The sequence below is a fragment of the Carassius gibelio genome, chromosome A21, assembly GCF_023724105.1.
Source record: "Carassius gibelio isolate Cgi1373 ecotype wild population from Czech Republic chromosome A21, carGib1.2-hapl.c, whole genome shotgun sequence".
Lineage (NCBI taxonomy): Eukaryota > Metazoa > Chordata > Actinopteri > Cypriniformes > Cyprinidae > Carassius > Carassius gibelio.
In genome coordinates, this window is record NC_068391.1 from 19,450,659 (window position 1) to 19,469,821 (window position 19,163).

The 19,163-nt window shown below is 36.9% G+C and overlaps 1 protein-coding gene across 1 annotated transcript in view; it reads left to right on the top strand.

The window, feature by feature from the left end:
* Nucleotides 1-853: 853 nt before the first annotated feature.
* LOC127942329 (gamma-aminobutyric acid receptor subunit alpha-3-like) overlaps nt 854-19,163 on the top strand; it is a 117,462-nt gene continuing 99,152 nt past the window's right edge. Inside the window, exons 1-3 of the mRNA XM_052537996.1 lie at nt 854-891; nt 7,213-7,334; nt 9,635-9,702. Coding sequence (XP_052393956.1) covers nt 854-891; nt 7,213-7,334; nt 9,635-9,702 — 228 coding nt within the window. The remainder of the gene's footprint in view (nt 892-7,212; nt 7,335-9,634; nt 9,703-19,163) is intronic.

Sequence of the window (19,163 nt, forward strand, 5' to 3'; positions counted from 1 at the left end):
AGATATAAAGATGTTTTATGAAAAAAAAAATGAGCTAGCTCAGTGAGTAAATGTTAATAGCATGTTAATATGAACATGTTTCATTAGAACAGGTATGGGAAAGTCTAGTCAACTGTACCGCAAAGTTTAGCTCAATCCGTTGGTTAGGAAGTAAAAGTACTCCACTCATATTGGCATTTTGGAGGCATTTAGAATAATATTCAAGCTGCTTTTTCAAGGACAAAAGTACCATACAAGGATCAATAATGTGCTCCATATAGCTTGTCTGCTGTCTGAAGTCTATAAAGTGTCTGATGCCATAGGATAGCTTTGTGTGTAGACTGCTGTTGTTAAAGTGGTCACTGTAATTACTCATCTTCCTCATCTGGAGACTACATACATACAGTGACTGCACGATCATGTTCGGAGACTGACAACAGAACAGAAACCCAGATTGGCTTTTCACTGCCTGTGCACAAACACATTACAGATCATTTAGTACATAGTTGTTGTGGACTGATACTATGAGTCAACACTGACACAGATATCTAAAGAGCAACTGCTTATGGCCAGACGAAAAGACTATATATATATATATATATATATATATATATATATATATATATATATATAATATTATTATTATTATTATTATTATTTTCTGTTACCTTTATTAACCTTTCTCACAATTTAGTGTTTTACTGTCGTTGTTTATTAAGAAATTTGTAATCCATTCATAATTTTTTAGTTACATTTAAGTCCCTTTGTTTTGCAAATGGTTGCATTGTTTTATGTCCTTGTTCCTTGAGATCTGACTCGGGCTCAAACATAAATGGCTTAATCAGTCCTGCCATTTACAGTATCAAAATACACAATGAGTTTTAAAGAAGGTTGTGGATGCGGTGCACTGAAGTTAGCCAATCACAGTGGGTGTTTAAATCCATTTCTGCAATACAAGGGGTAACCACCATTGGAATTGTTTGACAGGGTGAGGATGGAAAACTGATAACTTTTACAAAGAGTGAAACTTTTCTGTAAATGTTATTAATTGAATGCCATGGGCATATTTCCATTAAAAATGGATTTGGGTTAAGTGTTTTTTTTTTTTTTTTTTTTTTTTTTTTTTTTTAGCTTTGATAGTCTCCAAAAGACACAACATAATTTTCTATAGCAAATCTTGCCTTGTCATGGTATTTGTTGTCTAATGTAAAATGCATAAAAATTTTTGAAAATGGTGTTAACAATACTATTAATATTTGTTAATTTCTTGCATTATAAAACCCCTCCGATATCTGAACCGTGTTTACAAAAACATTATACAATATTCAGGAGTTAATTTCAACACTGTGCATTTACCACACTCCTCTATTGAAATATTGCGTGTTGTGTACTGGCAACTCAGTGAAATGAATCACCTCTACTACTATCTGGACCTCATGAATATTTTTATTTGCCACTTAATTTCTAAGAAAGAGGGAGAAGGATAGGAGAGAGGAATAAGGGATAAGATTAAAAAAGAGAGGAGACAGGAGATATATAGAGAGAGAGAGAGCGCCTCAAGGATACCAATACAGAGAATGTGATAGAAGAGGTTTGGGATGGGTGTTACGAGAAAAAGTCAATTTTTTATTTGCAGGGATGATGTGGTGGTAATGAAGAGGGATGATGCAGCTGCCGCCAGGGCCCATGATCGTCCAGAACTCCAGCCTGACATCTGAGATAGAAATTCCAATCAGCTCACACACCTCTCATAACACCAGATGGGGACACGTATGTCTTACGTCTGGCTGCACACAGATGATGAATGTTTTCTGTCCAATCTGACTGACCGTGTCACTTCAAATCAAGAAACATTTGGCACATGTACTAATTGGTTTGTTTGCCTATTTTGACAGTATTTGTGTACCCAAAATATATGTATGCATTTATTTATTTATGTATTTTTTCTTTCATTTATTCATTCAAAGGCCCTCTACTGGGCCGCTGCCCCTAGTTGAGAACCACTGTCTTGGAGAAGAATCCCATGCACAACAACATAACTCCACCCAGAATACTCTAGAAACCACTTCGCAGTTTCTTTGTTACCATCCAGAACATCCTGGCAACCATATATCAATATGGTGAAAAGAAAATTATGAGCCGGACTTGATTGAGCTCCATGTCTCTCTAACGTCTAGTCTAGACCACAGCTCCAGTGGAAACTTGTAAAGTTGAAAGTACCTGTTTTAAGGTCGACAACGAAAGCTAGAGTGCTAGAATTCATTTAAAGGGAATTTTTTTCTTTAGGACTGCATTGTAGAGATGCGTAGGCAAAGAAACTTTGTAGCTTGTATCATCTTTCCTCACCTGTCTTTTTTTTGTGTGGCAGTCACTCCATACTTCACTTTCGCCCTTTCATGCACTCATTCTTATCCTCCTCTGCTTGTTTTAATGGGCTGTAGATTACTTTTAAAGATTCGCCCTCACAGGGATACGTAAACCTGCTGGGGAGGCTGCGGAACAAAAGCAAAGGAGGACTGGTATCACAGCCTCATGAAACCCACTAATAAACCTCTGGTTTGAGTTCACTGATTGGCCATCTTCACAGGATGAGGTTCCCTGGCAAGTAACAGCCATTGATTAGCTTAAACACAGTATACAAAAAAAAAACTCAGGCATTCGCTCATTTTGACTCCTCTACAGTTTCCATTGTTCTTTGAATTACTGAATAGCGCAGCCATGTTTCTGTAAATGGAAAGAGGCTGATTAAAAAATCTACGAGAGCTTTTTTGAAATGAATCAGACCAGCAACACAATGGGAAGATCATCAGCTTTCAAAATGTCACGTCACTGACAGGTCTGGCTGACACACATATAGATCAGTCACGTGGTATAAGCTGTGGGAGAAATACAAAGAGCCCCTTATCACTCAGTCATTGCAATGCTTTCGGATAAACTCCTCCACTCTCAGGTGAAACAGGCTTTTCCTGCAAGGAGGTGTAAACCCAAAGAAAATGAATTAACATTGTACAGAGGCTGGTCTGCCTTTGCTTGTTTGCTGAAGGCAGTCGTTCCGCCATGTTTACCTCTCCGTAGTGCTGCATTTTCAGCTCCACAATAAAGTCGACAGCCTCTTGAGATGATTCAGTACAAAATGTGCAAGAGTACTCTGATGGAAAAAAACAGCTCTCTTAAACACACTCTGGCACTACAGAAAGGCTTGTTTTTTTGTAGCTTCTGTTATTTGCTGCAAGACTAAAAGGGATTTTGCTCATGTTTCAGTGTGATGATCTCTTTAATGGGCTCTTGTGACTGTTTTCAAAAGTGAAAAGAGGAAAAACAATCCATTCCAACCTCTTTAACCTCCTCTGTCCATAGATGGGAAACTTAAAAATAAATAATGATTAGTTAATGCTAATTGATGAATATTAAATAGCAAATGGTGTTAATTCTGCTTTTCTGTAGGAGGTAACTAAGAAATATTCAATGTGTTCAATGGATGTAAGCAAATGGTCTTTTAGAAAGGTTTTTTTTTTTCTTTTTTTTTTTTTTTCTTTTTTACCAGTGCTGAAAGAAGCAAGTACAGAACATTTGCTGTCTACTGGATGAACATGTGTAAACTAATAGGTCTATGAAATAAAATATTCATTAATAAAACATGCTTAAAACTAATTAGGTTTTATTTATTTAGATTTATTTATTTATTTTATTTTATTATATTATATTTATTTTACATTTATAGTGTCACTGCATGAATACATAATGAGTGAAGCTAAAGCACAACATGTACACTATTTAATAGAGAATTAGTTCCTGGAGCAGAAGGTATATTAATTTGATCATAGTTATTTAGGTAGTATAATTGTAACACAGTGTAACAAAATAATGTGTTTGACTTAAAGTTTTTATGGTTGTTCTATAATTATTTGCTGCTAATTGTTATTGTACTATTTATTTTCAGGTATCATCAATATTTCGGTAAATATTAAGATCTGGATAGTTTAAGAACTTCTAGAAATAATTGACATTGATTTATTACATATCAGGTTTTGTACTAATTGTTACCATTTTTGGGGGGTTAAGGTTTTGCTTTTGCAAAGATGAGAACATTGTATACGTTTCTGTAACATTCTGGAGTATCCCAGTGCTTACTGGAACATGTGGAACATGTGGGACATGTCTTTAGAGACAATAATCAACGTACACATCTGAAGTTTAGACAACTCACTTCTGGTAACTTTGTTAAACAATGTCTTTAAAGGTCAGTGTGTAACTGGTGCAAGCAAGGTCGCTTCCAGCACAGCCCTTAAATGAGGACAACATTCATTATCTTATCAGTTTTTCTGTCTATCACACCCTTCATCTTGCCACTGCATTGTTCATCGGGGAATCACACACCCAGCAAGACATAATTATTCTGCATATTTCAGGTAATTAAAGAACCAGGGGTTGGCTGCGTATTCAAGTCCCCATTTCCAACTTTTGGGTTTTAATGCAGCGAAATCCCAGAGATGGGATTTATGCGAAGCCATATTCAATTTTGTGACAGGTTTCACTTATCCACTTGGAGTTCCATTAGTTCTATCATTTCTCTGCTCTGTCATTCTGTCTATTTATTTATTTAATTATAACTCACTTTAACTCATTTTCTTACTGACTTGGTGTGCATGTTCTTTCAGACAGGTCTATGGCAGTAGTATTCAAGTGAGAAATACTACCGAAGTGAATTAATAAAATGTAAAAATAAACCTTGCACTGTTAAAATTGAGTAATAAAAGGCCTGATTTCAACACTTAGTTTTAAAGGGTCCTGTTACCTTTAATGTACATGTCCTCTAATATGATTGGTAAACGTATATGGGTAACACTTTATTTTAAGGCGTGTTACATATACTTACTATTATAATAACAATTAGTTATGCATAATAACATAATTACCTCAACCATATAGTACGTACATGTAGTTAATGGGGGTGAAATGCTATTTCATGCATACTGAGTTTTTTACACTGTTAAAGAGTTGGATTCCCATGCTAAACATGGACAAAGTTTCAAAAATTAAGTTGTACGTTTGAAGGAGTATTTTTGTTCCCAAAATACTCCTTCCGGTTTGTCACAAGTTTCGGAAAGTTTTTTTCGAGTATGGCTCTGTGTGACGTTAGATGGAGCGGAATTTCCTTATATGGGTCCTAAGGGCGCGTCTGCCGGAAGAGCGCACTCCCGTACAGCGAGGCTGAGCACAGACATTTCACTGATCAGAGCGATTCACTGATCAGAGCGATAGCGTCGCGAAAAGTCACAAAAGAGTGTTTTTTTGGTTGCCAGGGCAAGACAACCCTTCACAGATTACAAAAAAAAAAAAAAAAAAAAAACAGCATTAAGGGGCCAGTGACTGGAATTTATTTTTACAGAGCATCAACGGAGTTGTGCAAGTGTTTTTGTTTGTTCCCTGCATTTCGAAGATGCTTGTTTTACAAACAAGGTCCAGTTTGACGACGGATTTGCACATCGTTTATTTCTTAAGGATGATGCAGTCCCAACGAAAAAGGGTCACGATCGTGTGTTGGAACCGCAGACGGTGAGTAAAACTGCTTCAAATATCTCTGCCTCCTTGTTAGTGCGTCCGCCTCCCATGCCGGAGACCTGGGTTCGAGCCCCGCTCGGAGCGAGTCGTTGCTGCTGCTGCTCTCGTTCAGTTTCAGCCTCGGGATCTGATTCTGGATCATAAATAAACGGCTGAATCTGACTGTAAGCCATGGTTTGTTTTGGATGATGTTTTTTCCTCACGGTAATGTCACAGCTTCCACATGCTCTCAACGCAAAAGCCTACTGGCGCTCGTGATTCTTTAGCTCAGCCCACACGTCACGCCTCCAGCCGGTCGTGTTTTTCCGGGAAAAATCGGTACAGACTATCTTTCTCTTATGAATATAATAAAACTAAAGACTTTTTGGAGTTATGAAGGATGCAGTACTACTCTATAGGTACTCAAGATAAACAGGATGTTGAGTGAAAACGATCATTTCACCCCACCTTTAATATTAGTCAGTACTCATGTTACACTGTAACAAGGACACCTTAAAATAGTGTAACCCATATTATCATATGAAATAAGTATTACATGTGGAACTCTTTTGAAAACTTTTAATAAATCTTTAAAGTTGCTGAGATTGCACCATTGCAATTCGATTTTTGGACTCAAATTTACAAATGATTTAATCACTTAAAACAATGCAAATACAATGCAAATAAGTAATCAATTGTGTAATGTAGACAACATCATTGATTATAATGGGAGTTCTGCCAACAATGTCGAACCCAATCACTGATAAACTCATGCTGAACTGAGGTGAATGGCAGCTCCAGTGATTATAAACGGGGTTTTCTTTGCTTGCATCCTATGTATAAATGTATGTAAAAATTGAAATAACAGATTGTTTTCATGTGAATTTGACCATTTAGATACTGGCTTGATGCTTGATACTAATGCATAAACAGCAATAAATGATTTTGCGAAAGAATGTCTGTACATGAGTTCCTTAAATATCAAAAATTACTTAAGCAAATGTTTAAATGGGTTATTGGCCAAAATAAGCTTAAAACGGACCATTCCAATAGTCAAATCTGACTGCAAGTCTTCAAGTTAAACCTTACCATTTATTCATTTATATTATTATTATTACTTTATATATATATATATATATATATATATATATATATATATATATATATATATATATATATATATATTTTTTTTTTTTTTTTTTTTTTTTTTTTTTTTTTTTTTTTACATAGAGAGTGCTTTACTGCTTGGTAATATTTTAAAATAAGCTTATTCGTATTTTTTAAAGATCAAATAGCCACCTCCTAGGAGAAACTGCAGTTAAAGGTTTTAAGCTTGTGTCTATAAATTAGGATTTGGGGTCTATGGCAGAAAGAACCATATTTTTTTATTTTTTTATCATTAGATGAAGTCGAGCTATTATTTTCTTTCTAGGATTGGACCTATTCATAATAAATGCATCTCCTACCTGAAGAGGCTTCAATCACAACAGGTGTTCAAAGAATAAAAGATCAAAGATGCTGTCCAAGAACAATCTCTCTACCTCTCTATCCATCCTTCTATTTGCGACTTCAGTCTCTTTTTTCTTACTGGCCTTCTTTCTTTCTGATTTTTTTTCTTGTGCCCTATTTGTTTATTTTCAAAGCATCCTTACTACATCTTTGAGACCTGAATCTCTTCTTTCCTCTCCACAGGGCTGTAACAGGTCACAGAGAACCCATTCCCGATGACAGCAAAGACAACATCACCATCTTCACCCGGATCTTGGATCGCTTGCTAGATGGTTATGACAACAGATTGCGCCCCGGACTAGGAGGTACGATGAATGCATGTGCAAATGTCCTTCCTCATTGTCTCCAGTGTCAACATGCTGGCCTTAATGTTGGCTTGCAGATGGAGCATGTTTTTCCTCAGTCTGGGTTTCATTTCAGTTCTTACCTCAAGTCTCACACCTCTGAGATCCATGACAGATTGTGTTTTGGAACAGCACAATTACTCATCTTCTCTTGGCACTGTAATGTTTATCAATAGCAGAATCTGTCACAGAACAGTGCTCTCCCTAGATCACTTACAAATCGAAGATCAAGGAGCCCCAGGAGTCTCATGTGTTGAAGATTGCTGATGAAAATAAAGAGGAAGTCTTGACCACTGCTCAGATGGTGCACCAACAGATTGCTAAATTAATCATCATGAAGAAGCTGATCGGATCCCCTGGTCATCTTGGATTCAGAGCACATTAAACACTGGTTTCTTAGCATTGATGCTCTGTAGTCTGCATCCCAATTAGACCATCACCCTTTATGTATTTTTTGTTCTCCTCACAGAGGTCTCACAGAGGGAATCCCAAATGACCTCTAAAAGTACAGAAATTGTGAGCCCAGCAGTGGGCAGTCTAAATTCAAGATGTATGCTTTTGATAAATGGGCTAAGCCGCATTGGCACACTGAGAGTTGTGGGCTGATACTGTGGAGCTGGACGGCTTCCATTGCCTCTACTGCCTGAGTCCTGCTGGCTCCATCTGGCTCCCATCCAGTCACCCCTCTCAAGCTCCATCAAATCTTTCCATTTCCACCCTGCTTTACATAGTTGCTGATGTGTATTACAGTACTCATCACATCAAAGTTGATAACTAGAACATGATGACTTACTTCAGATGGTTAAACGCCTAGAGTACTCCACACACTGAGCATTTTTTAAGTGCCCATATTATGGTCATTTAAAAGTTCATAATTGTATTTTTCAGATCTGCATACAAAAAAAAAACAAAAAAAAACATAATACACAGTACATTGCCATGGCACTTTTTTCACCCTCTGTCTGAAACACTCTGTTTTAGATCATGTCTATTTAAAGCATAAGGGTCAATAAAAAGCTCAGTCTGCTCTGATTGGTCAGCAGTCCCCGTCCATGCGCTCAGAGTTTGTGTCAGAAATGTAACACCCCTTACAATTAGTGTTCAGCCCCCAGGGATTCATGAGCATCTGTAAACAGTAGTGTTGTTCTGAATTATCCATGACTATTTCCGTCTAGTTTTAGTCGACAAAAACTGATGACATTTATTCTAGTTTTAGTAAATGAAAATTTTATTTTAGTCTCTTTTTAGCAATGCTATTCTATTTAACCCAGTCGATATAGTATACTGTAAGTACCTAGTAGTATAGAAGAAACCAAAATTTTATTTTAGCCAAACCCTTTATCTTATTATATTTTTGTTACTTTATAGAGTCAATACATCCATTCCAGACATGGGAGATGCTGTGATTTGAATTTACAACATTTATTTTACCAACGACACATAGAAGTAAACACATCGGTCCCTTTCTCTGTGTCAGACTTAACTTTGTTTGTTGTTGTCTTCTAAATAATGCTTGAGGAAGTGGGGTCGCCTCCGTAAGACACAGGAAACAGAAATACTGCTAAATAATAATAATATTGTGACTAAACAAGATGAAATAACATTATAACATTTTGTTTCGTCTCGTTTTAGTCAATGAAAATGATGAGACATTTGAGCATAGTTTTTATTTTGTAAACCACATTTAGTCTTGTTTTTATTCATCAACAATATTGCATTATTCATTTAATTATAGTCATCGTCACATGACCAGCATTTATATTGCATTTCGTCTCATATTCGTCATGTGATAAAAGTTCATTGATGGCGATATTTAGTCATAATTTTCATTGACGAAAGGTACTTTGTCATACTTTGTGTCATTACCTGGCTTATCCATGACTGTTTGTTGTCATTGATTGTGTTTTTGATTGGTCTTCATATTATAATTTTATGTTGATTTTCAGATGTAATAACAAATAAAGATATAGATAAATTAGATAAACCTAAAAATCGGCGGTTGGACAATCTTCTATAGGACCATGTTTGCTCAGATCAGAAATTTGACAACTGATTAATTGTAGCACAATCTCTTAGCTTACCACATGTAGGCGTGGAAACACATCATGAACATGCTCTGTGTTATTAGTGGTGAATGGGGTATGTGCGCAACAAACTTCCATATTCTGTAAAACATTACATAACAGCAGTTAATATTCATTTTACATAGTAGTTATTTCTGCTCTTATGCCTACTCTTTCTTTGTCTTGTTGTCCAATCAGAAAGTGTGACTGAGGTGAGGACAAACATCTATGTGACAAGCTTCGGACCAGTATCAGACACTGATATGGTATGTGTGTTCTTACTCTTGCTTAATTTTTCCGAAGTGTTTATACAGATTATGTTCACGCTTATTCGCTCATGTCAATATCGGTCTGTTCCTCAGATTTATTGCTTTTGATATAATGTATCCTGTTCAACCAGATATGGTTACAAATAATTGGTGGCAGATTTCCACATGAGAAAACTGAGATGTTTTCATTGCTGTTGAATTGAATTTAGAAAGATTTGTTTGTCAAATGTGTCCTAGAGGAAGATGTAGTATCGTCCTTTATTTCCTTTTGTCCCAGTGAATGTGTGAAGCTTCATGTGTTCCTTTATGGGCTCATTTAAGAGAGGAGATAATTGGTTGTGAGACTGCATGGAGAAATGCATGCATCTTAATCATACACACAATTGGCTCTGGTATGCAAAATGAATCACCACAGCCATGCGGCGGCATTTCGTGAGAAGAAAACATCACAATCTGTCAAATTATACAGAGCATGAAACGATAGTCAAATTACACAGAAATAATAATCAAGGTTAATTTTTACATAATCAACCTATAAAGTTGTCTTATGAATTACTCCACTTTAGAAAGTAGAACTGCTGATCTGAAAGTCAAATTAGTATGAAATTACACAATATCTGTTACGAGGAGGACAGCTCTTTTTTGCGAAAAAAAAAAAAAAAGATAAATGTCACATTGCCTAACAGTAGGCCTAATATAGCATATTCTGTAGTGTTACCAACCCAAAAAGTGGCTATGAAATACCAAGAACAATCTAAAAATGTAAGCTTTCTATAATTGGCTGCTTTTGCGATAAGGAAAGACTCATTATCTCTGATCTATCCCTCGAAGAGAGTGTTAGAATGTTCCCATGACTTATCTTCAACCTATTCTCTGCAATGGTGTCAAGGACGACTTAGAAGACAGAGGCACAACCAAAACAGTCAGTTTCAGGTTGGACAGTGAATTTGGTCAATAATCCTTGACAGCAGGTTCTAAATAGTTTGGCCCCTACATCGTCATGCTATGACAGGAGATGTGGCGTAACAAGCATAGCTGAAGAAACGCTTTCTGAAGGTGATGACCGTCTCGCCTGCTACCCCAAAGATAAAGAAGTCCAAGACTTTTGCACTCCAGCGAATGGGATCAAAAGTCAAGCACTGACACACACCAATTCTGTCACCTGTTGGAATTTGGGTTCCTTACCACTGTCGCCTTCAGCTAGTTGGTGTATAAAGCTACCCAGTCTCATACGTGCCAAGTAAAACTCCGATAACTTTTATTCCTTTTCACACAAAGTATGATTTACAGAACCAGAGTTTTGATTAAGAAAGCTTTATTTCCGCACAATTCCTTGCACAATACTATGCTATGACTTTGAAATAGGTGAAACACAATAGACTGTGAAACGCTCCAGTACAGATCCCATGAATCTATGGTATGACAAAACAGATCAAACCTGTCTAGAAGGCAATTAAAATATCACCACTGCATCAGCAAATGCATAGATATGTTGTTTACCAACACGATCAAGCATTAACCTTTTAGCAACACTCCCCGGACATTTGAATTCTGAACCACAGCAATACTTTCCTGATGAAACTTAAGGCTGGTTCACACGGCAGGATAATTAGGCCGATTTTAGCCCCGATTCACCCCTTCCGACAATCTTAGGATGCTCCGATTATCGTAAAATAATCTGATCAAATATTCCTGCCGTGTGTGGTGTGTTAAGACCGCTCTCCTCTGCTCGGAAGAACGTCGGGACCGCTCCGATCTCAAATCGGGGATATCCAACATGTTGGATTTATTTGGCCCGATTTCTTCTCGTGTGTGGTGTCCCCTGAGGACAAACAATCACGCAGCCTGTGGACTGTGGCGTGTAGCCAATCAGAAAGCGAGGTGACAAGGCAGTGATAGTATCGGGAAACAAAATCAAAACAGCCGGCGTATATAATATAACAAATACAAATAAAGTCGATGGGCATAACTACATCCACAACTGCAGTCCACCAGAGTACATTGAAACGAATATATGAACGTTTATTTCAACGGTTATTAATCAGTGTAGTACGTAACAACATTTCTATGAGCTAAAACAACAACTTAACTCCATATCATGATGTAGCAAGTATAGTCCATGCTCGCGTTGTCTCCACCTCTTTGACCATCGCCTTTTCTTGTTTTTCTTATGTTTTTTTCCTCGTTAAAAACAAAGCACAAACTATGGCCACTGTATTCTTTTCGTCCGCCATGATTGTTTACTCTGAAGTCACGTTTGATCTCGAGGGATTTTGCGAGATTTCCCGTCTGACCTGGGAATGCTCGGGATTCAAATCGGTTCGTGTGTGATGTGTTGATATTGCCGTGTGGCTGCACACCACACACGGAACGACCAAAACTGTTAGACCCGTGATTTTTTATCGCTGTGTGTGGGGTCTCTCATATTTGGAAAATCGGCCGACAATTTTTAAATCGTCCCGTGTGAACCAGGCCTTAAGAAAAACACTGCAATACCTGCCTGTACCAATGTAATAAAAACATGACCATGGTCCCATATTGAACCCTTTTTAGTGCCACTCACTGGACATTTGACTTTGAAAATCCTGCGAAACACGCACTAAGGTTCATGATATCGGTGTTGCAGAAACATTGCCAAAAGCACTTATATTCAATGAGCCTGGGTTGGTTTAAAGACACTTAATATTCAGGAATTGTTATTGATTTGACATCAATGACACCACTGAGTGTGAATAAAATGTAAACTGAATTAAGCTGAATAATGACACTATAGCTTCAACTGAACTTGTTTCATAATTGATGAATTTTGAAATGCTGACACTCCTATTGAACTGAATTGAGCTGAATAATGGCATTATAGGCTTGTTAGAGCTGCTTTACAGCAGAATTTGAATTTGTCTCATAAAGTTTCCACAACTGATTCTGGTACTACTTTGAAACAATCTCTATTATAGAAAACACTATAGAAATAAAAAATGACTTGACTTGACTTGAACCACCATCTTCTATGATGGAACTGTTACCAACATACGCCATCACATCAATTCCCTCGACAGAATAAATGCCCTCAATGGACTTCCCCACAAAACCCTATCTCTCCCTAGTCTAGTCATCCTCATAGGCATCTTTTGGTGGTGTCTTTTCGGGGACATTTTTATTAGAAGTCACTGGAAGTAGAGACAGCTAATATGAAGGCAATGCTATAGTGGCATTGTATTGAGGGTACAGTTTATTTGGTGATTCGTAAAAAAAAGACCTTGTTTGGTGGAAATGTGAAATTCCTTCATGCATACAGAGAATGAGTAAATATTAATCTCTGAATGTTGTTGTGCCATCATTGTGCAGAAAATAACCGACCACAATAAGTGATGTGCTGTCTCTATGTGACGTCTCATCAACCCCCCATTATTCCAAGTCTCTGGGTTTGCATATGCGAACATCAGTACTGATTCTAACAACATCAGAAGTCTAAAATGAAAGATTCACAGAAATCAATGGAAAAGGCAGTATTCTGTGGGGACTCAGGGAATCATAGAGAATGATAAAAGATAAAATTGGTAAAAGAGACCTCAAGAGAAACTGAAACGATGTATAAAGTCAAAGCTTTTGTTGCTCTAGGCTATGACATGCGGTCACAGTCACTGGTCACTAGCCTGGCAATGTCACACTATACAGTACCTTGAGGAAGACTTGTCACACAGTGCATCAAAAGCTATAAGAGTGTTGTTACTAATGACTTGCCTCATGCAATATCGACCATTCATTAACCATCTGATCCATATTGCACACAAACAAGGCAAGAACAGTCAGCAGCTCTGGTCTGATCTGAATGATTCTTTTCATTTCCTAGGAGTTAGTGTGTATAAATTTTCATAATTCAACCAGGAAAAAAGTTAGAACAGTTATAGAAGTGTCATTTCCAAACAACCAGGTCATTACTTCCACTGGAAGAGTGCCCTCTCAAAGAGTTTGCCAGATCATTATCCTCTTGGTAGAGTGTTTTTGCAGCTATTGGTGTTCTTGTCCCCTCATTATAGTGTCTTTAAATTTTAGACACTTAAGTCTGATGCTAGTATATTTGTATCCCCTATTACGGGGAAGTCATGGCCTAGTGGTTAGAGATCTTGACTCCTAACCCTAAGGTTATGGGTTTGAGTTTCGGCCGGGTTCCCTTGAAGAATTCTGATTGCCCTCTTTTTGTATTCCCATACTAACTCAACCTAAAATGTGTGCCAGTGTTTTTGATTTATCCACATGTCCATTCTACAATATCTACAATGTCAGGTATAGTATTTTTACTTGTAACTGGACTTTCTCATTACTTGAAGATCTCCAGGGAAGCACTACCCTGTGATATTTAAAAAATGCACAGCATCAGCATCATAAGCATCTCTTAATGCACAATATGTAGTTCTTTTGACATTGGCTTTATTGCCAAAACCACAATTTTTATTTGTTTTGTTGTTGTTGTTGTTTTTTCCTGAGCCTGCATTTCTGGAAATGTCTCAGCCTTTTTAGAGTTCATCTTTTGTCTTTCCTGAAGGCATTGTCAATGACTTACTTCATTGCCTTAAATAAATTATTTTTTTTTTATCTATGCAAGATTAAGCTGAAATAGAATCCATATATCAGATCAAAAGCATTGTAGCATAATCTCTCAAGTTATGCATGAGATACTAGACATAGGTATCAGCTAGAACAAGCTATAAACTATTTGCTTACAACCTACAAACTTCTAGCAAAGTCATGATTATATTCACACTATATTCTGTCATACACTCTGTTTTGTCATGTTCCTTATCTAATTTTATGTAGTTCATGTCATGGCCCCAGTTTGCATACTGAGAGCTAGTGCCAATGTCAGATTTGTTTCAGATAATATTATCTGTTGTCAGGCTTTGTAGCAAATCCCTCTTATGATCCTGTTCATGCTTATCCTGTCACAGACTCATTGTAGGGATTTGGCACCAGAGTGTGTCACAGAATTTTCTCTCTTGGTCTAACTTCTACTCCTTGGATATGCTTCTTGTATTGTTGTAATATATTGTTACATATAGCCAATATTACTGTTAATCTCTTGGCAGTACCCTGTTTTTGTTTGTATATGGGTGGTTTAAGACTTTATACTGGAATGTATCCTTTTTTCAGAGCTGTTTATCTGTTGTTTTGCTTCACCTATTTTTTCATTGTGGTAGAAAAAAAAGCAAGCAATAGTTTTGCACATTCACTAATAAAAAAAACAAAAAAAAACAAAGTGTGTTTAATATATTAATACTTTGGAAAGCAGGACATTTTGGCTAAGAAAAGGTTTTGACAGAAGACTACAGAAGAGTGACATGTTTTACATTTATTGTTATTATTATTTCAGTGGGTTTGACATGCCCAGTCGATGATCGGAATCTTCATCTGATGTACCTCATTTTAATCACATTTGTCAAAAGCGCTGTTGATTCCTGTCACATGGGTGTGCACAGACTGAAGACAAGGAAGATGAAAGATGTTCCAATGCAAGTATTTAATAAGAATCCACATAGAACAAACACAGAAGACAGCAGCAAACACATGCAACTCAAATGTAGACCAGACATTATACTAAGGTACAGGAAGGATGTAAGTATTGTAGCAAATAAGATAATTAATAAAACACATCTGAACCAAATGAACTAATAATAGTAACCACAGAAACAAAGGACAAGTGGGAAAATCAAACAAAAGAGCACAGGAACTAAAAATACAACATAGAAGTCCATGACAACAAAAACCAACTGAACAGTCTTGTGATCATTTCATGGTGTGAAAGTAATACGACAGACATAATGTTGATGGCATCTTGAAGTTGTGTTCTTGGAATCAAAGAACTCAATGCATTTGATGCATTCATTATATTCTGACATGCCTCAGTGTTAGTTGTCAGTTTATTACCTAATGTGCTCCATTTTCACATTTCACAAGCATTACTGTGGTGTAATGACTGCATAGAAGTACTCTTTATTGCTTTTTCTTTTTCCTAAATCATCCTCATCAAAAGGGAAAAAAATAGCAGAGTGTCAAAATTCTTCTAAATATACTATGCCATGGAACAGATGCATAACATTATTCCCATTATATAATCACAGCCTTGACCGAGTGCCTGAGCTGTCAGTCATGACATTACACTTTTATGGAAGAAATGAGGGAAAGACATTACGTGAAAAAAGGTCAAGAAATAGCTCATGAGACTGGTAGAGAGCAGAGCACTTACGTGATGGCCTCATCTGCAGATACGACCACAAGAACGCCTTTCTCTTTATGAGGCTGTCCGTACAGTCATTATCTCTAGGTTATTTCTGCAATAGGAGATGTTGTCATCTTTTTCGTTTTATCCATTTTTCCTTTCACCTCCATCTCAGATCTTCATCTCCATCATCCTTCATTCAGTTTTCACATTTTATTTATTTTTTCAAATTTCTCCAGCCGAGTCTTTCAGCATCTATTTTTGTTTGTACCTAATGCTTCTTTTCCCACCTGTCTTGTAAAAGATTGCACTGCTCCGTCACATTTGTTTGCTTGTCCTCTTTGTCATTGCCCATTCCTCCCTTTCTCTATATTGGGCTTCATCAGACAAGTTGTCTGCTTTGAAATTTAGGCCAGGCTAATCCGCCCCCGGTGATGTGTTGAGCCTTGTGCAAACTGAGGATGACGGTTAGTCGGGGGCTTGTCCTGTATCGCAAAAAGTCCTCGTCATTTTTATTACAAGAAGTTATCAATACATAATATTACTGTTGTGGCTGTTGCAGTTTGCTAAATGAGAAAGGTTTACTCCTATGTATGTTAAAATACTTTCTTTTAAGGATGTGAAATAATTGTCGTCTCTGATGATATCATAATTATTGTTTTGAAAATGTGCAAACTGATATTATTGAGGATGCCACTTACTTTCCAATAAACAAATAAAAAAAAACGTTTTGAGAGTCAAAAGCATTCACTGTGTGATGAAGGCTATTAGAAAGCAGTTAGAATGACCCTATAATTCAAGTTATGAAAGCAAACAATATCCATACAAAATATGTATGGGTTTGTGTTTCATAAAATATGATATAGTCACGTAATTTCACACAAGCAAGTGTGCCATTGCCCTGAATATGAGTGTGATTGCAAATTAGATATTTGGTCACACTTTATTTTAGGGTCCAATTCTCACTATTAACTAACCATTAACTATTACTTTTGCCTCAATTAACTCCTTATTTGCTGCTTATTAATGGTTTATAAGGTAGTTGTTAAGTTTAGGGTATTGGGTAGGATTATGGATGTCATGCATTATATGTGCTTTATAAGCACTAATAAACAGCCAATACGTTAATAATAGACATGCTAATAAGCAACTAGTTATTAGTGTGAATTGGACCCTATACTAAAGTGTTACCAGATATTCATTTTCCTCAAGTAAGAAAAAAAAACAGTTAATACAATTGTTAATACAAAAGTAGTTAAATTTTAGACCCAGTATTACCTCTTTATTTCTGTTTCATCATTGAAATTAGTTCCAAACAATGCCAGATTAGAGTATTCACACATCTCAGAGCAACATTGTGGTGTTTTGTTCCTGAATTAATATGTTTTGAATGAATCAATGATTCAATGATACATTCGTAAAGACAGCCAGTGGCTTCATTATTAAATTAATCATCAGTTTTGAATGAATTGTTTAAAGGCCGTGTTGCAGGGTAATTTTTTTTACGAATTTGTGCAATTTGCTTGTTGGTAATAAACATTTAAACTGTTTTCCATTGTATTTTATGTTGTTGGGTATCACAAAATGGAATATAATACGAAAAAGTAGGTACTATCTTACAGCGGTCTCCTTTCCCGCACAATGCATTGCATCACGTCACGTTGGGGAGATAATTTACCAAAGCACGCCTTGAAAGCATTGAGAGTGACTAGAGAGAGAGAGTAGTAGACGAGAGTATTCAGATAGTGCAGATTATAGATAAATAGATAAATACTAGGGGTGTAACGGTTCACAAAATTCACGGTTCGGTTCGATACAATTCTCTGGTGTCACGGTTCGGTTCGGTACGTCTTAGATACAGCAAAAAGAAAAAATTGGCAGATAAATTTCCTTGATTTTTAGAAAATGTTTTATTTATTAAAACTAACAAAGTATGTTTTTTTTTGTTTGTTTTTTTACATTGAACAATGATGGAGCTTTTCTTTACCCATCTTCTATGGTGTTTTCTTAAGCAGCTCCTTATAAAAAAATGTTAAATGTTATACTGTTGTAGTAGTTATGAACAAATACAAAGATGTAACTTTTTATATGGAACTCTATAACTCTTTATATTGAGTGTGTTTTTACTCAATTGGTTCTCTATAGGGCTTATGTTTTTTGGAACAAAGCAGGAATTACGGTCTGGCTGAAATGGGCTCGTGAAGGAATATTGTAACGGGGCTCAATTATATTAAGCATGTTCTTAAAACCTGCGTTTTCCACTATAGGCGCTCGCTCACTCAGTACGCGCTGAAGGCTCGTTGCAAAATGGCTAAAGGGTCTTTCACACAGGACGCGGTATATGCGGCGCTGGACCCTGGGCTCAGCGTTGCCCTTCAGATACAACGCGATTTGCGCTGCACCATGCCAAGAGCAAAGTAGGTGGAGTTTTCAAAACTGCCCGTGCATATTTATAACAGTTGTTCTATCTAATAACGTGCAGGCCTGTTAATTGTAACGTAGCCTACTGCTCAGGAAATTCCAACACATACAGTACTAGTCCATTTTGATTTCCGTGCTTGTTTGGATGCCCTGATCGATTGATAAAGTGCACTCAAACACCAGACCTGTTGGTTATTGGAGGATCTTCTTTTTCTGGTCTGTTAAACACATTGGCCATTTTGCAACGAGGCTTCAGCGCGTACTGAGTGAGCGAGCGCCTGACTGAGTAGCCTAACATAAACATATAAGTTGGTGTTTTTTTTCTTCTTCGGGGGTGTCAGAGGCGTTGCCTGTTACGTCGTTTGGGTTATTGGGCTACCTTGTTGAACGCATGTCATTATATTTCACAATTTTTCATTTATTTTTCAAATATAATTAATTAGTCCAACGAACCGTTCGGTACATAATGCGTACCGCGTACCGAACCGAAAGCCTCGTACCGAACGGTTCAATACGAATACGCTTATCGTTACACCCCTAATAAATAAATAGAAATAGACAGATAGATAGACTAGATATATAGATAGATAGACAGACAGACAGATAGATATCGACCAACAGCAACCCAAACACACTCGCTTCCCTACAGCACAAGCTTTCCAATGCAGTTTCCGTGGGACAGCACCACCCACACAAATACCTGCCAAACACAGCGACAGAAACATTTGCAACATTTTCACCTGAGGAAGAGATAAACACCTAGAAACACCCATTTTCTGCGATGCTTATTGATAGCAACTCACCAGGACACTTTACCAACTCT